The sequence below is a fragment of the Notothenia rossii genome (assembly GCF_949606895.1).
Source record: "Notothenia rossii genome assembly, chromosome: 7".
Classification (NCBI taxonomy): Eukaryota; Metazoa; Chordata; class Actinopteri; order Perciformes; family Nototheniidae; genus Notothenia; species Notothenia rossii.
In genome coordinates, this window is record NC_136905.1 from 78,485,528 (window position 1) to 78,505,005 (window position 19,478).

A 19,478-nucleotide genomic window follows, 5' to 3' on the forward strand; every position below is an offset into this window, starting at 1 on the left:
GAAAAACCCCATCCGTAGAAACACATCACAGAGATGTATTTGTATCAACCTCTTTGAAGGCATCTCTGTTGGCCTGGAGACTGACTTTCACCACTTCAAATGGATTGACGACAACTGCTTCAGTCAAGCCTGCGCCGAGCCCTGCTACAGAGAGCGCCTGGAGGGAAGACGGACATGATTTAGTATGTGCAGATAATATTTGGGTTGAGACAGAGAAGAATTGAGAAATGGATGTAGACAAAGAGGAGTATTTTCAACGTGTCCGAGCTACAAGAGCTGAATCAGAATTTCGCTTTCAGGAACTTGTTCCCCGAGTCTTTTGTCTCGTTTTAAAATGGAAATTTGTTTCTGTCAGGCCTTGTCATTGTTGCAGTTTGACAAATGAAAACACACAAGACACCTGTGTGCTTTATCATTTGACAGAATGCGAGATGACAGACAGGAAGTATAGGAAGGTGAATGAAAAGGGAGAAAAAAGGAATTTGTGAAAACAGGCTGTTAAAGATTCAACATTGGAAAAAATTCTATTCAAGTTCGGTCAAAAAAATATCTTATAATCACTTGTTTTCCTGTAATCACAGCACTTTAATGTGCCACCCAAAGAGGTAACAAGAATACTGGCTATTTATACATGTATAACCCTGACTTGTAATTATATAATCATGGATGTTGCAACACGGCATGTTTTTGCATGGGGCAGTATGAGTGTGTGGGTGCGTGCTCACGGAGAAGCGTAATGGGAACATGTCAAGAACGTGTCTTTAGCTCATTACTCTTCCTGCCTCTTTGTCCTGCTGTCAGGGCCCCGGGACCCATCCTCTCAGACATGCCTCGCAATGTTTACACAGCCAGCCAGCCACTTTTTAATTCCTTATTTGTATTATTACTGTGCGTGTCCTCATTAATCAGAGTGAGGGCATTCAGCTGTGCCCCGCTGAATAGACGGGAGAGAGGGAGCCAGTCAGGAGCAATGTGTAATTCCCTCGCACTAATGATCTGATGTGATTACAGCACTTGATACGCAGGGGCCTGTAGGGGAAATGGAGGCTCTTGAGGCAGAGGACGACGAGGAGATAGAAGGAGGAGGTGGAGAGCGTGATGGATGGGACAGGTAGACATTTCTCCACCAATGGCTTTAAAAACAAGACGAGTTCCAACTAAGCCATCCAGGACACTTGGCTGCCACTTGAATAGGCTGTGTGTGGTGACCGCACCCCGGTAACGTGGATCCGTCTACCGTGGAAATCTAACACAAACCCGATTGGTGGAGATGGATGAAACCGCTTGTAGATTCATGGCCTGAGTTGTAATCATTCTCTAGAATTAGCAACCTCCAAGCAAATATAGACTTGAGTCTGTTTAATTGGAGTTTTGTTTGCAATTACTTTGGCTTCACTCAAGCACACTGGATTTGAAATCAAACATTGACTCGACAAACACATTTCACATGTGAAAACGGTTTGGGTTGCTCACATCTTTATTTTAATATAAATCCCTTTCAATTAAAGATTTGTTAAAACACAAAATTACTTGGATTGATTCTTACATCATAATCCTGCTCAACATGAGATACCGTATATGGTTTTCTCCATATGGATAGTTATTGAAGTTGGTTCATGGACTGTTTGTTATTTTTGTTATACCTTAATTAAGTTATAAGTTCATTAAATGTGTTAGTTGCATCGACACTGCTTTCATTTGGGCTTAACAAAATGATGTTGCTATATGTATTCACTTAATCCCCACTCGAGATGTTTACATTCTGTCCTGTCTAATTTGAGATGACCTTCTGATTGGTCAGTAAAGCTGCCATGATACAAATTTTAGTAGAACCAATATACAGGGTTAAGGCTCAACAGGTGAATAGCTTCATAAAAGAAAGAAAGAAAAGCAAGTGCAGTAAATTCTCTAGGTTTACATGAATCTGTAATGAAGGGAACATTTACAATAACTGGGTAGTTGGTGATATTTTTCTTGGCATTAGTCTTTGTTTAACCAGCCTTTGGCAGATGAGCTGATATGTTGATTTCCGAGACAGGATGTAACGCACTTCCTGGTCTTGTGCGTGTGTTTATTTTTCAGGTGAGTGTGTTTAGGTGTTTCTGTGTGTAAAAGACTCACCACACCAGCAGACAAAGGGGTCAAACCCAGCGCCTTCTTGTATTGCTCAAAAGTGAAAAACTGCAGAGGGAATATCAGAACAAATTACTTGTCAGAAAGTCATGTTTGAAATGTACACCTCTACACAAATACACAACCACATATGCACACTATCAGAAGCAGCTACCTTAAAAGACACTCCGGAACAAAGGGCAATTTAGGTGAGCTTTGGATTAACCAAACTAGCACATTAAAATGATACAGTAGTGTAAACCTTGGATCACATTCTCAGAGGGAAGAAACACTTCTGAGAAGGACACACATAACGCTCATTTGTTTATCTGATCAAAGGGCAAAGCGCCAGAAGAGGCGTTTTAATCGGAGCTTTAATTTGCTACGCTTTGTTCGCTGTGTGAGCGATTACCTCATTTTTTCTCAGTGTGTGTGCTTATTTTTAAAGTTCACACATACCCGTGTCCAGTATCTCATTACAGAGCAGCTCCATGCCAGGCTTCAGGCTCCCTTTTATCCCCCCTACCTCACCCCAATTACATGTTGTAAGTCTTCCTACAAACTAGAGCTGCTCAATTAATCGTATTTTAATCGCAATTACGATTATGGCTTGCAACGATTACGAAAACAACGTAATCGAAAAAAAAAAAAAATTATTACATTTCTTTTTTTTTTTTCAGTTGAATTATACTATAAGTTTTTTTTTCCAATAAATTGATGTTTTCAAAGTAAATGGATAATCGTTTTTAATAATGGTGATATCAATTATTGACCCAAATAATCGAGATTATGATTTTTGCCATAATCGAGAAGCCCTACTACAAACACCTATCAATAGATGGAGGCTCAAGGGGAAGGCTTGTTCTAACTGCTTGTAAGTCAATATTTAGTAGGAATAGTACAAATAGGAGTGGCTGAGGAGGCAGACATGTCATTTTGTTTAATCAGCGTGTGTGTACCATGTCAAAGCGACTGTGGTCAGACTGTTTTTATTCTGTAGTTCACACTACAACTGGAGCGTTGCACCTGAAGTCGTGTGGTTTTCTATGAATCAACATGCGCGTCTTTCATTTCACCTTGACTGCTCTCTTTGGTGTCTCCGCAACAATCGGAGGAAGGATCCCTTTGTAGAAACCGGATATTCTGTAACAAGAGTAGACACATTTTTAAGTGTTATGATCATCATTAAATTATTATTATCGGATGCCGTTTCAATTTCCACCTTGCATTTTAATCAAAGAAGATGCTGAACGAATAATTTATTCATATTTTAAGTATTTTCTAAGAAATATGCCATAAAACCAATTTCTAATTTGCGAAGATGTATGCTTTCCTTACTATATGGAATGATAAACTGAGTATCTCTTCTTATTGTACTGATGGTCGCAAGCAGAACTCAATATTTTGTGATTGAGTGTGAAGTAGCAGGACAGAGGCCTTACAGAACCATACCCGTTGTTTCACATTTTGTTATCCCATTAACTACAAATGTATATTATCCTTTACATTACAGCTGAACATTTTGGAGAAAAAAACATGCTAGTGTTAATTATGCTTCAGAACTTTTTTGAGCTTACAGGTAATGTGCAGATTTTTCAAGCGAATCTACACAAACCTAATTAAAATGCAATGATAACATTGGTTACAGCAGTGCATTAAAGGGGACTTCACCCTAATGAATATAATTATCTATGTGGAGAGTTGTCTGTTTATTGGGCATCCTGTGGGCATAGGTCCTACCTTCTTATTATTTATATTTAGGTTATCACGTTCAAAACTAATGTCCATTCTGAATATGGACTGCGGCACATTTACCGAGCTCAGAAAATGAAAATGGAAAGTATATTGCTGCTGCTCGACAACATAAGTACCAACATGTATTTAAAACCACAAACCCTGGCATACAAGTTCCCCTGGAATCCGCAGGAAATGATCTGAGAGTTTATTTCAGACCTTGATATACTCAATGTTTCAGAAGAGCCGTATAATTTCAGTCAATTTGATTTTTGCCTATCCTCAATCATATGTCCTGCCATGATTTAAAGCGTACTTGGCGGCAGGAAAAATAATAAAATGATACACTGAGTCATGCATATATAGATGTATGCCTACAGTTTACACTGTATTTTGAAAGCAATCCATTTCGTGGAGTGTATTTACAGAGCAAATGTCCAGTCTGGTTAGGTTGTTGGTTTGATTTATTTTTCAATTCCATAGTTTAAAATACAGAAATGTGATTGGATATTTTCTTAAATATACACACATGTCCTAATGGTGTTCCTCTAGAGTTAAACTATATAATTGATCTACAATTAATGAATCTAAAACCGAATATTTAAATCTATTTGTTCTATATCAAAGAGTATTTTATTTTGTTGTGTTAATCAAAAAACAACCTGGAAGAGTTATGGTTTCCCGTTCTCAAAAAGGATGTATTTGATGAAAACATGAAAGAAGATAGCGTGTTTTTTTGTGTTTTGCAAAGAAAGCACAAAGCATGTTTCATATACATTCAGAAGTGCATACATGTGCGTTTTCCCTGCTCTTCAATTTAGTGAAAACATGGGTTCAATAGTTCACTTTTTATAGCTTGTGAAGTTACAGGGCGAGGCAGATGATGTCAGACTAGTTGTCAATCAAATGATATTATAAAAGAAAAATTATGCAATGGATTCTTTTCAAATATCCGTAAACATTTTTGCTAAAACCCCACCTATCTATGACACAAGTGGGCAACAATAAAAGCTGTCTGTGGCTAATTAGTCATTAGATGTTTTGATGATCAACCCAGACAACATCTCATTCCTAAACGTGGGATTGCCTCAAAGGGAAACAGGTCAAACTGGTCTAAATCTTTTAAAAGGGGTAAACAAAATATTTTCTTGTTACATCTTGAAACCTATAAAAGTCTTCCAGGAAATGTTTGTATTCAGTTACATAATTAACTTTGAGCACTTCTATACATGACTAACCAACCAACCAGTAGGAAGATGTCATGAATATATTACACAATATAGGGACTACCTGACAAATTGAACATGAAACATTATAAAAACATAATGTCACTGCCAGTGCTGTTTTGAAGCATGTTTAACAGTGAGTTTTTGCCCATTTTTTTTCCTACTGTGTTGCGAGAGCAAGGTTTCTAACTAGAGATGTCCCGATCCGATCACGTGATCGGGGATCGGAGCCGATCACGTGATTTTCAAAAGATCGGAATCGGGAGGAAAAAAAATCGGGGATCGGGATTTTTTTTCTTTTCTTTTTTAAATTTTGTATTCAATGTTACAAAACAAAAATGACCATGTTCAAGTCTTAAAGTCATCCTGAGGCCTTAGTTTTGGTTTCAAATGACAGAACATCATGTATGTGTTGCTTCTTTGGGGCTTGTTTTCATAGACCTGGTTGCTTATTTCTCTCAAATCTGGCAACAGAGTGGGCAGGGCGCAGTGTCTAATTGTAGCAGTAAGCTAACGAGTACTGATAAGCTTTATTTTGTTTTGATCCAATGCTGCACAACTGAACTGATCCAATGCTGCTGTGAAAGAAAGAAGCTATATCCATGTTGGATAGAATATCCAATTTAAATAAAAAAATAACCTTAAGGGACAACTTGAATGCTTTTTTTTCTCTTAATGCATAAAGATCGGATCGAGAAAAATCGGTATCGACAAATTGTCAAAATCAAATGATTGGAATCGGATCGTGAGCAAAAAAAGGGGATCGGGACATCCCTATTTCTAGCTACCACCTACAAACCTGTTGCTTTGTCAGAAATAAAACGTTTGAAGTCAGAAGCGGTCAGACCTAAAGAAAGTATCCGTGTGCCAAAGCCATAGCTTATTAATATGTGCCATAGAGCTCAATTGTTGGTCAAAAATGATTAAAACGCACAAATGAGCCACTTGGTTATAATTACCTTCATTTCGATGAACTTTGACACTTTAGTTTATTTGAATGTTGAGTTATTAAAAATAGAGCAGCAAATGTGTCTAATCCGCAGCTGAAATTATTCCACAACAAAGACTTAAACTTTCATTGCTAAAATTCATGAAGGAATTAGTTAAGCTTTGTTCTGTATTATAGACTTCCTGAATAGCTGATAAAAGATGCCTGACTGAACTAGGAATGGGACAGACTATGAAGGAAGTCGTAAAGTATTGAGAGATTGGCAAAAAAGAGGCATTGACGTTAACAAAAATAAAGAATATCACAACCCTTATATTGTATGTCATCAAAACCAATACAAATAATACAAGTTTTTTTAAAAAGGATGGAAAAAAAACACACATGTAACTTTCCACATGGCTTCTGGCCAGATCCAGGTATAGAGAGCGAAAGTAAAAGAGTTCATATTGATAGTGAACACAGCTCTGTGGACAAAGAGGACAACATGGCGTGAACGACTGTATCTTGTGAACAAGCGCCACCAGCTCTGTTGTGCCAACACGGACGATCTTGGTTGATTTGGCCCAAGTGTAAATATTTGTGCTGCCGGCTCAAATTTCAACCGAATCTACCCAGAGGAGACGGACTGGTCTTTAGACAGTGCACAGAATCCACAGCAGCGAGGCGGCTTTCCAGAAACAGCAGTGAACCACTTCAAATGATCAAAACACTTGTGATCGGGTGACAGAGCCAACCTCTTTCATCAACACCTGAATGTACACAAGTGCTACCGGCTCTTGGTAATAAAGCCATCATAATACAGGGAATTATGGACAGGGAGAATCGCGCCTCGAAGCCAAAATGGAAACCTTGTATTGTATCAGTAAACAAGTTATTTGAGTCGGACGGAAGACCCTTCCCTCTGCTCTCTTTTTCTATGCAAATGGTGGCCACAGATTTCCCGGGTGTGGTCAGAATGGGGAACCGTCAGGTGATGAAGGAGGGGTGAAATTTGTTACAGAACAAATATGGCCTTTAGTGAGTGCCCATCATTTGAATCCTAATTTGATTTCCAATGTAAAATACACACTAAGTCCCCTTTTGGCTTTCCTAAACAAATGGCCTCCTGACACAGAGCGAGGGAAGGGGGGGGGGGGTGTGTGTGTAGGTGTGTGTTTGTACACACTTGTCTTTCATTTTCATAAACCTTTCCTTTTTTAACAGCCTCCATCCATCGGGAGAGGTGTGTAGCAGGAGTACACAGACACAACGGATTCAATTAACTGGCCAAACATATTCATCAAGCAAACAATATTGACTTCTGAGCAGTTTAAATGTGTAAACACATAAAGCGACATCATTTCCATCCGTAAACTTCTTCATGTTCACACCATTGTTGTTGGGAAATGTGAGCTGCCCTGGGGAACGTTTTAACATGTCAACAACCGGCATGCTTCATCTGCAAATATTTTCACTTTCCCAGCGTCTAGTGTAACCTTGACGTTTTCACATAAATGGGACAATGAAGTACAATTAGCAGCAGCCGAGATTCACAAGGTAAAAGCACAAAGGGCACATGTCACTATTCAATGCATTATAGAAACGTAAAATGAATATCATGGAGGTAAAAATAAGCATTAATCCTCATGAGCTCAGAAAAGTACGAAACATATTTAATTAAGTTTGCTATATGGATACGGGAATTGGATATTTATGATTTGAAGGTGCTTCTTTACTGCTATTAAGAATGAAAGATACAATCAGAATAGTGTATGCTAATATCTCTCAATATTGCAATTTATTCCAATATAACAATTTTCTGATCATTAAAAAAAACAACATGAGTAATCCTATTTTGTATGCTCCTATGAATGAAGAAACTTCAAAATGGAGAAGAGTATTTTCTCATTATACTAATAATTTAGTGCAAAATGAAAATACTTGGAAGAAATTGGAGAAACAAATACATTTAAAAAGGGCCAAGCCGTGTCACTTTAGATAAATGAGACATCAAATATAATGTGATAAATAACAGCTGATAACATTTCACAGGACAGGTGGCAGTGGCAGACATTGAGAGTCATAATAATTCACATATCTTGATCTGAATCAACTGTAGCGGCGATCGCTCATCAAAAAGGGCCACTCAGGGAGGTTAGCAGTCAGAGTTCCCAACGCGTGTTGTGGTGAAGGATGAGGTCCACCATGACGTAATTTGTAATGCTTTATTTCTTTCTCCAAGGTTAACATTTTATTTTACGACTCACGTAGGCCTATCTAAAATCTTGGTTAAAACATAACTATCACGCACACGGTAAGAAACAAACAATCACGGTCAACACGGTGGAAAAAACGTGTGGCTTCCTCTCTAACCTCTCATCCCAATTGATCACCTGTGCCCACATATATAGCTTAATTACCTCCCGTGCTCCCAGGTGCGCAGATTGGACACACACACACACACACACACACACACACACACACACACACACACACACACACACACACACACACACACACACACACACACACACACACACACACACACACACACACACACACACACACACACACACACACACACACACACACACACACACACACACACACACACACACACACACACACCAAATTGGCTCCAACATCAACTACATCAAATATGACTGCTACACCCTAAACTGTTTTTTGAGGAATTCGTCATTGCTCCACTGAACGCTGGGCCTACGTGCTCTGCTGTAATGCATGGACCCTTTAAATATTCCTGTGGCCGTGCTGAGGGCCTCGACCCAGTCTCTGGATACCACACTGGTGAATGATGCTGGAGAATAGAGTCTTTTTGTTTCCCTCCAGACGGAAACAATTAACACATGCTTATGCTGCTGCACCCACATGCAAAAAAAGAAGCGTGGCCTGTAAGACGATACACCAACTGATTGTTGGTGAGCATAGTTCACACTGTCACACACCTATGAGCGCAGCTACAGGATTTCATGCTATATTTTACAGATTTAATAATAATAGCTTAATTAATATTTTTGAGTTTTCAACTGAAATTATCCAAACTATTATAAAGGTTGCTTAATAAAAAGTATAAAACAATTCAATACAAAAGTGAAATCCTCAGTTTTCGTGTCAAACATGGTGTCACATGCGCATTTCCATGCCTTTCCCCCAGCTTAATCACAGAGCTCGAGCAGAGAGCTCAGGTTTCCTTCCTCATCACCTCAGAGAGAGAGTGAGGCCTGGAATTAGCCCAGCCACGAGCTGACGGGAAGTGTTTATTTTTAATAATAATTCTACAACAGTGGGGTTTAATACTATTTATATAAACTATAACTAAGTGGTTTTGCCTGGAGGAAATCCACAATGGGCTACTGGGGAGTGATTACAGCTTCAGCAAAAATATACTTTCCGTGATAATTGTTCGACAAGAAAGTGGATCTTCTGTTAGTTGAGAGTCTCTGGCACATAGTGGGACTTCCGTCAAATAACTGTCATATTTGATGCTGTGTTATCTGACAAAAAATTGTTATTGTTAGAGAATGTACTGGAAATGAATCCCAGATGACACGCCCAAAAAGCATGCTGGCACAAAGGCATTACATTTTACACTGTGAGAAAGTGTAAGTGTGTGTGTGTGTGTGTCTGTGTGTGTGTGTGTGTGTGTGTGTGTGTGTGTGTATGTGTGTGTATGTGTGTATGTGTGTGTGTGTGTGTGTGTGTGTCTGTGTCTCTCTGTGTGTGTGTGTGTGTGTGTGTGTGTGTGTGTGTGTGTGTGTGTGTGTGTGTGTGTGTGTGTGTGTGTGTGTGTGTGTGTGTGTGTGTGTGTGTGTGTGTGTGTGTGTGTGTGTGTGTGTGTGTGTGTGTGTGTCTGTGTGTGTGTGTGTCTGTGTGTCTGTGTGTCTGTGTGTCTGTGTGTCTGTGTGTGTGTGTGTGTGTGTGTGTGTGTGTGTGTGTGTGTGTGTGTGTGTGTGTGTGTGTCTGTGTCTGTGTGTGTGTGTGTCTCTGTGTGTGTGTGGTGTGTGTGTGTGTGTGTGTGTGTGTGTGTGTGTGTGTGTGTGTGTGTGTGTCTGTGTGTGTGTGTGTGTGTGTGTGTGTGTGTGTGTGTGTGTGTGTGTGGGGGGGGGGGGGGGGGGGGGGCTGCTCCTGTAGCAGGATAGCTGTGTCTGTTGAAATACTGCCAATGAAGGTTTTCCAACTGTCACTAGGCAGCCTCTCACCGTGCACTCACACACACCTCGCAGCAGATCAACTTTATATCCGCTGTAAAGCTGTCGGCTCGCCGTAAACAGAGCGAGTGGCAAACACTTTCTCCTTCACCTGCATTGTCTCACAGTCCTGTCGCAGGAGCAGGAGCAGGAGCAGGAGGAGGGAGCATGGCGGGATAACTGTCTTTAGTTAGCTGGAAACATTTTTACGGTTTTAAGCCAACAACAGCTGCTCTCTTCTCCGTTGTGAGACAAAAAGGAGTGACGAGATGCGTTCACTGCTGCAGGATGTTGACGTGAGCCGTTGACAGACAAAACGGCTCTTCTAAAAACCAAAACTGTAACACTTTCAGCTGTGATGCCAGTAGAACATCTTGCCAAGTTCCCTGTAGTGGCATTTGAATAAAAACATCTATCACAATATTTCACTACACATGTATTTCCTACCTAGAGCTTTTCCTCAGCAGATTATTCTGATGACACAAAGGATTATTCTACTTTATGTAGAAGCTACATTATCAACAAATACAGGTTGAACAGATGTATTAGTCCATTTATAAAAGGCTTATGCACATTTCTACATGATTGTTTGTGGTTTTGGACAAAGCTACAGCCACAGCTTGACCACTTCAAGTCCTTTGTTTACAGTATCACTAATTGTATTTGAAAAATGAGGCATGTGGATGAATTTGAAGGAATTGCTGCATAGAGGTTTACTACAGTATTTCAAATTGAAATATAAGATCAAACAAAGGGCACCTTAATCTAAGCCGTCCGAGTGAAGACTGAGAAACGACTGCTTTTCCACTCATCTAAATGAATGTCTGACATCATCGGTGCTCTAACGAAACATTATTTGGTTTGGAAGTTTGAAATAACTGATTTTCAATAACTTACCCCTCGTTGCGGAAGATGGTCCGGAAGCAATCAGTCAAATTCTTGTAGCTGTTTGGGTCGCTGTTTCCCCTTTGGATCTGGAACCTGCAATGATCACGTTCTCATTAACAGGGTATATGCAGGAATCCTGAAGTCAAATGGAACACCTTTTAAGATCTTTTTAAAGACCCTTTCCAAACATTTTAAGACCTCATCGCCACTTCGAGTTTGAACCGGTTACCTTGGCGACTAACTTTACCTCACATTGACTATATACAGTATTGATTGTCCTTCCTCCTTATCTTCCAACCATTTGGACGCAGACTTGCATTTCCCCGTAACGATGTTGTTTAACAACCGGCGTAAACGGGCCTTCGCGCGCTATCAAGCAGTGAGCGTGAGATGTCCTGTTCAGATGACGTCAGATCCAACGGGATGCCATAAATAAACTACACAGAATCACACTACACACCTACGCAATGATTACATTCAGGCACACTGTAGAATACAACCTCTTTGGACAATTGATATACTTATTGGAAACAAGCTACAAAATGTAATACCGTGGAAAATGCTGTTTAATACCAATTGATTTATCAACTTTTAATACTTTAAGACCCCGCGGACACCCTGAGTAAAGCGTCCACACTGTAAATATTACAGCAGCTAGTACATCTGTTCTCAATCTTTAAATGTTCTTTATCCTCCTTGTGAGTGTAATTTACATTGTGACACCTGTGTGTGAAATACACTCAGAACAAATCTGATATCAGAAATGAGCTCATTTCCCCCTCCTCTCCCTTTCATCCCTGTTTTGCTAAGATGAGAGGCTTCTGCCACCAGGTCCCCCCAGCGCAGGGGAGAACTCACACATTTATTTAACCCAACCGATCCAATTAGTCACCCAACTCCCAACGACCAGACCTTTTGCAGCAAGCTTTTCAGCGACTTACATGCTAGTAAGCCAATTGTAACAACTCTTCAGTTACGTGTGTAAATGTTTAATATGATGGAGCCAGTCGAAGGACTTTTTGTTGTATAGCAAACACGCTGGTACCCCTCTAATAAAGGCTGGTGAGATGTGTGTAAATCTTTCACACGAGAGACCAGTTGGGGTTGAAAGAATGAGTATAAATGCTAACTGTTAGAGATAAAGGGTTTCAGGTATTGAGACGATAAGAAGAGGTCTCATTATATACTGCCACATGGCCAAGACAAAACTCCAACAAATCATGTTAAACTCTGATCAGATCACAGAGAGCCAAATATTGGAGCACTTAAAAAACACAAACTAAAGAATAGTTTAAAAGATGATATAATTATTTGATACTTTTGAATAATCTCCCTGTGAAAGAAAAGGGCTCAGAGGGTAGAAACAGAAGCAGAATGAAGAGAGAAAGAGGTAACGGGACAAGAGAAAGATTCCTCCTCATATGGCTTCAACTGCAAGGTCATTAGGTCAGCAGTAAGTCGTCCATGCGGGTGCCTGATGGGGCCATAAAGGGCCCCCAGGTTCCAGTGGAGGGGGAGTTTAGTGGGGTGAGCGGCCTTTCATATCGCTAACAGATTAACATCTTAGAGGGGTGTCCCTCAAATCCTATTTGGTGGATTCCCAAATAGCTTGTAACCCGTTCCTAAAAACCAGTTAAAACAGCATAATAAATAGATGTCTGACACCATATTAAAGAGAAGAAGAAAAAGAAGGACTTGAGGTATGAGGGGATGGTGGTATAAGGGGTACGGAGGGGGGGCAAAGACCCGGAAGATTTAAGACTACTGGGGCTTGTAAACATATTCAAATCAGGCTTAATGAAAGGCATATGATGCTGGGGTCAAGGATGGAAGGGACCCTGTCCACAGCCTTTCCCTGTCTCCTGTGCTCTGCCTGCTCGACCCAGACCAGTCCTGAGAGAGTGGAGTTGGCAGGGCCATGGTCCAGTTCCAACCCCCTGACTCCCCTCTGTGACCCGGGGTCACCTCATTTCCTCATGGCCCTCCGCTACCCTGCCATAAAAGCCAGGGACCAAACAGCAAGGCCAGGGGAGAGGGAGATAATAGGGAGGACCAGAAGAACTAGTGGCAGCAGGGGTACTGACAGGCCCCTGGCTAGGAAGCTGCTCTCCACAGCAACCAACAGTGGAAAAACAAGACTCAAGAGTTCAGTCAGTCCTGGTTGAATCTTCTGATTTAGAGGATTTGTGCAGAAAAAAAAGCTCTAGTTTCTGTTAACAAGGCCTCTGTGAATAAGAAGATATACTGGTTGGCTGAAAAAGAGCACAAAGTAGCCTCCATGGCTCTGGCAGAGTCACTCGGCCTTGGAGTCAGCCATGCGAATCGTAAACTCAGCCGACAGAAGATGCAAAGAAAATCCCGGGGCTTCTGTAAAACACATCGCTGGGAGCATCTCCTTCAATCATCAGCGAAAACTAGTGGCAATAGAGTATACTCAAGAGGTGATGAGATCTGTGAGTTCATCAAGAGTTCCCTTTCCTTTCCTACTCTCCTTGTGTTTGTGCTTTACAGGCCCAGAGCTGCACAGGTGAGGGTGAAGGCGAGGGCAGGTTGGTGCTTCTGTGAACTAGACAAGCACTCTGGGGGAAATAATCCAGAAGACCTCGCCCACCTGACCTCGACTGCCTATAAAAGTACAAACTCTAGGCCTCCACAAAGAAGTCAAAAAGGTAAATGAGGGCGGAGTAGGACGCCTGAGCCCCATTCTTTGTATTTTTATGGACAGGAGCGCAGCGTTTGAGGGTCTTACAAAGCTGTGTCCGCTCCCAGACCCCGTGGTAATGGGCTCGAACCGGGCACCAACAAGACGGGCTGTCACCTCTCAGAGGACGAGATGTTGAGGTGAGGCTCATTAATGCTGGTGTTAAAAAAAAGAAACCGCCTATGGGAAAGAGGTAGGTGGGTTTGATCAAAAGGCAGAGGCTTGATGGGTTTACTTTAAAAAAAAAAAAAAAAAAAAGGGGCAGGCTAGTCTTTTTAGGAGATCTCTTAAAAAAATAGGCCCTATTAAATAAAGGGTACACCTCAGCGGCACTTTTTGATGACTCAAAATGTAGAGTCTAATAAGGCTGACATGGAATCATCATATTTATCGACATATAAATGAACACTCCATACAAAGAAGTAATGACCTAAACTGCGACAGGCAATTAACTTCAATTATATCAATGTTATCAATTATACAGTAACATTTGAAATTGTTTGAAAACAGTTTAAACATGTGAAAGTTATGTGTGATGTTGTGTGTTTGGATTGATTGCTACAGTGAGAGCTTCGTTCTGCTCATGCCTCCTTTAAAGGAATGCCAAGTGCTTTGTCAAAAAAGAAGAGACAAAAAATATGACTGAAGAAAAAAAAGAAAAAGTGAATCGCAAAAGGGGAAAGGATAAAGGTTCAGCAATTTCTCATGTGAGATCTGAAGTGCAGGAGACAATCCAGAAGGCAACATAAAGGGGAAATCTATTTTTTACTGCCAGACAATTAATTTTAATGAGCGGGATCATAAAGATGGTGGAAGTCCATTGCATTGGTACACGAGGTTAAGGGCACTTTACCGACCTAAATGGACCAACATGGCGAATGCTGCCAATCGTGACTTTAGTCATCAAACCTTTTTTCAGGCTAAGAGAGTGTAACCAAGAATCGATAATGGTTCCAAAATCTGCTTGTTATGAAAGCTTGATGTCTTAGCACTGAGCATGACTTGAGATAGGCTTACTGACAGATTGAATCAATCATAAAACAGTTAAGGGAAACGTTTTTGAGCATGGCGGGAGGAGGCCAATAAAGCCAGAACTTTGTAGGTAGGAAAATAAAGTTCAGGGAAGAGGGATACAAGATGGGAGCAGAGGGGAAGTGATAAACTTTCGGTGCTTGTGACACGACAGGCTGCCAGAGCTTGATCTGAAGTCAGGTTGGGTTTCACCAGCACAATCCTACCAGACCTGGGATAGCCAGGGTGGTGGAGTAGGTTTGGGCATGGATGAAGGGGAAAATAAGGTTCCTCTGGCGGTGAAGATTGCTACAACGTCCCTCCGCTTTTTTGATTATTTTTCACTCCGATAAAACTGACTTCTCTGATTCCCTATGGTTATGCTGAGAACAGTTTGCCGGACCAGATGTCTGCTCATATACTGTGACCTGTGTGACCTGAGATCAGGCTGTGTTAGCGTGAAAGAGCTGCATAAAACAGCACGAGGACGGGCCAGACTGAGGCTCAGATGTTTTCAGCATTATAAACTTATGGTCGAAAGACAGATCAGCCTATGATGTTGAAGAGGACTGTAGCAAAATAGAAAGCTGCTAATGTGGTGAAGCATATAGGTGGAAAAAGCGATTGGTCTTACTGACATTTCCAGTAAGTGGTTGTATAACAGAAAGGATTTCTTGGGTGTTTAAATGGGCGTCTCTTAACCTCTGCCAAATGCTGTTAACTGAAATGATGGTGCTAATGTTCGAGCAATCATTTTAATGATAGAATGCATATATAACATATATCATAACAGTTGAACAGCTCCTAGTATTATTCATAGACCTTTTTGTTAACAGGAGCGGAGCTAGATTGATTCACAAGTTCAATGTAGGGTAAAGATGGAAAAAAACAGAAGCCATGACGGATGACGGCAGGCTAGACATGCTGGGTCAGGACTACCCGGGGACAGACTGGCCCAGCGACAGTAACCTCCACTTTGATGTGAGGAGAGGCTGCAGGGTTTTGGAGACTCCCCTGACAGCAGGTAACCACTGGCTATAACACAGTGCGCTCCAGACAGAAGACAACTGTCCCACATGGTATCAGAGAGAAACCCGAGTCACTAATAGTCCCCGCATTATCTTGCCTTATAGTCCGTCTCAACAGGCCAAGACACAGTGCTCTGCTGTGGGCGCCAACAAGCATCCCACAGACTTTAAAAACAAGTGAGGTGATTTCACAAGCCTGTTATATTACTTAGTCTAGGTTCGTATGTTTTACTTGATGTGTTAAGGTGATCATTCTAAATACTGAAGCCATCAAAGAGATGGACGTGTGTTGCAGACTAGAATTTGCTATAAAAATACTTGCATTGGATAGCTTTGTTCAAGCCGTAAAGGTATATTGTATTGGTCCCTACCTAATAACAACAATGATTACAATTATTTAAAAAAAAAAAAGTTTTGCAAAGGCAGACTGATAAGCGGAATGTGCAAGAAACCATCTACTACTACTACTACTGTTATCTTTCTCCCCGTCTTCTTTCTCCATTTACCTTCTCTTTGATCAATTATCCGACATAAACATCTTTCTTGTACAAGTACTACTCTGTCTTCAACTGGCATTACCGAGACGGAACTGAAGGCTAGTTCAGACACTTTTAATGGATGCTAACCAGACCCTGCACCTTAGATCAAATAGTTAAGTGCAGCTTGAGTGACAGGAAGTATTATGGATCCAGTCAGCGATGCAGATTTGGAACATTTGATAAGTAGCAACAATACACACATTTATAAACAAGCTTGAGATGCATAACTATTGGATCTAGGACTTGGAGGCAAAGATTGGGCGATTATGGAAGACGTGTAAGGCCTGCTGTAATGTTCTTGCCCTTTTTCTTTGCAATTCTGTGCATGCCAGAAAACCCCTGCAATTACATAAGTAATTGAGGCTGGCCCACAGACCTGGCACAAGCCTCTCAACATTTTAAATGGCATGATCTGCAGCCGTGACAGATGTGTCTTAGTTGAGGATTTGCTGAAGTATCCTGGAGCCAATCACTTTCGTTTTCCACCTTCTTCAAAAAACATACACGCAAACAAAGTTTTTTTGAAGAAGAAAAAAAAGAATGAGGAAGTTAATAACAGAAACCAGTTTTCGGGCTCCGGGGGGGGGGGGCTTTCTTTCGTTGCAGTTGTAGCCTATATGTGTAATTTGGCTTGGCTTCATGGACAGGAAGTTGGAAATGGACAGGAAGTTTTGTTGCTATGGAAACAACGTGACGGAGATTAACGGAGAAAAGTAATATCTACATATAAATACGGAGAAAGTAAACAATAACGTTTATGGTTAAGTGTTAGCACCCCCCGAAGAGGCACAAGCTCTTACGTTGATATTGGAGATTTCAATAAATACGAATAACGAAATTGAAACCCGAATAGTACTCCAACGAACGAATATTCGGATAAAACCCAAGTAGCCATTGGGAACGTTATAACATAAGACATGCAATTCTGCTTTTCCCGCCATACTCAGAAGCCGCTATGTGTGCTTGCTGTAGAGAAATGGCGACTCCCAAAAGGACGAGAGCAACTTTTTTGAATATGTATAAATTGACGATTTGGCGCATGGATGAACTAAATGAAGTGCCTGTTAAACACTTTAAGATCAGGACAGTTGCATCGACAAAAGGGAAATAGATTGTGGCTGTTCCTCAGGCAACAGGTGCCAAACGGCAAAACAAGAAATGATTTAACAGTTGAACGGGAGAAAAAAGCAAAGGCGTTCCCATTCAGCACCAAGTTCTTTTGAAATGCCAAGCGATGGTCATCTACTGTTTAAGTAGTGCCACAGCGACATCAATTTCCTTCTAGTTTTAAGATGTCTTGATGAGTGACTCAAAAGTGGAAAAGCTGCTTGCAAGAAGGTAATGAACGGGTGATATAGAAGAGACATACAGACATGCATGTGTGAGTTTTGAGAGTCAAAAATAAAAGAGATGGGGGAGCAGGAGAGCAGCACTGTGGTTGCAGCACAGTCAGGGTCTAGTGAAATCAAAGCACACAATGCTTTCACTCTGTAATTAGTGTGCTGGAATGTGAAGCCTTACACTGATAATGATTACAGGTGCTCTGGTAAAAACACACACACACACACACACACACACACACACACACACACACACACACACACACACACACACACACACACACACACACACACACACACACACACACACACACACACACACACACACACACACACACACACACACACACACACACACACACACACACACACACACACACACACACACACACACACACACACACACACACACACACAGTCAGTCAGTCAGTCATCCGTTCGTGACCATAGTTACATCATATGCAGCAACATCTGTCACAACATTAAAAGTAATGAGTCATGTTTTACAGTTGTATTCATAATGCTATCATTATATACTTGACATTAAAAGTTGAACAGAAGTTACAATAGTCATTGCAACATATAGTAAGGGGACCACTGCCCCGACATTTAGTTCCCAAAATTCACTTAATTCAAGAAATACAAATTGCCAAAGTAAACAAAAAAGGACGATTAAATTGCAAGAGTGTGATAGGATATAGATTTCAGCACGATTGTAAGACGTACTTAATTCACACACACCATTACAGTGTGTCTAGCTGCACCGAGGGCACAATGCTTCCTGAGTTGCAGCCTAAATCACTATGTGAAGAATCAATCAGTATGAATTGAAGTAGGCATACTTGGGCAGGTAGACAAGTCTATTCATCTATCGGTTTCATCTTGCATATCCCCACTTTTACATTTTATATTTATTTGACAAATAATTTGGGTGAGAAGAAGAGTGACAGAAGAGTATGACTGGAATGCCAAGGCATGCTTTTTCACCCTGCCAAATATGCTGCTCTGCTGCACTCATGACATGCTCTCTACCTTTGGCACCAGACACGCTCATGCTCTTGCACTGAAGCGATGCTCAGGCTGAGCTGGGTTCATCCTGCACACACGCCGCTTGTGTTTTTAGCTTTACACAGTGAGTAAAGTCCTGGCCTGCAGCCTCACAGCGCCGGAGGAATTAGGACCCGGCTTGACGACCGCTGACCCGCCTGCTCCTTTACAAGGCAAGATCAGCTATCAGGCTGCTGCTGCTGCTGCTGCTTTGTGCCCTGCTGTTTGAGGGTTGTGTCAGGGATTCCTCCATAAGTGCACTGGGGTTCACCAAGCAGCTGGGGCCAAACAGAGGTGGGAGGTTGGAGGGAGGGGGGCCTTTGGGGCATCCTCAGTGCTGTCACACGTTCCCCAAAAAGACTGGACGTCATCTGTCAAAGCCCTCATCAAAGATCACTTTCAAGCCCCCCAGGTGAACCACACTTTCATGCGTGCTGGGACCAAATGGAGGTAGTGTTGCCATGGATACTGCATGAGCAAGCGCCAGTACCAGGTTTTTCTAATCAGGCTTGTACCAGGCTAGTGGCAGGCTTAGTGGTTTGCAGTGACTCTGACCGACATGTCATACATGACAATTCACAGAATTGTATAATTCAATACAAATCTAAAAAACATGAACAGGGATTTAAAACAAACCATTACACAACCAATCAAACTACAACTTCAGAAGGAAAGAGGGAAGTTTAAACAATGCACTCAACATGATGTTGATGACT

General features: G+C 41.3%; 1 protein-coding gene across 2 annotated transcripts in view; it reads right to left on the reverse strand.

The window, feature by feature from the left end:
- slc25a21 (solute carrier family 25 member 21) overlaps window positions 1-19,478 on the reverse strand; it is an 87,779-nt gene that overhangs the window by 5,321 nt on the left and 62,980 nt on the right. For both annotated transcript variants that reach the window (XM_079694169.1, XM_079694170.1), the window contains 4 exons: window positions 11,106-11,189; window positions 3,189-3,255; window positions 2,122-2,181; window positions 50-157 (listed from right to left, as the gene is read on the reverse strand). In XM_079694169.1, coding sequence (XP_079550295.1) covers window positions 50-157; window positions 2,122-2,181; window positions 3,189-3,255; window positions 11,106-11,189 — 319 coding nt within the window. The remainder of the gene's footprint in view (window positions 1-49; window positions 158-2,121; window positions 2,182-3,188; window positions 3,256-11,105; window positions 11,190-19,478) is intronic.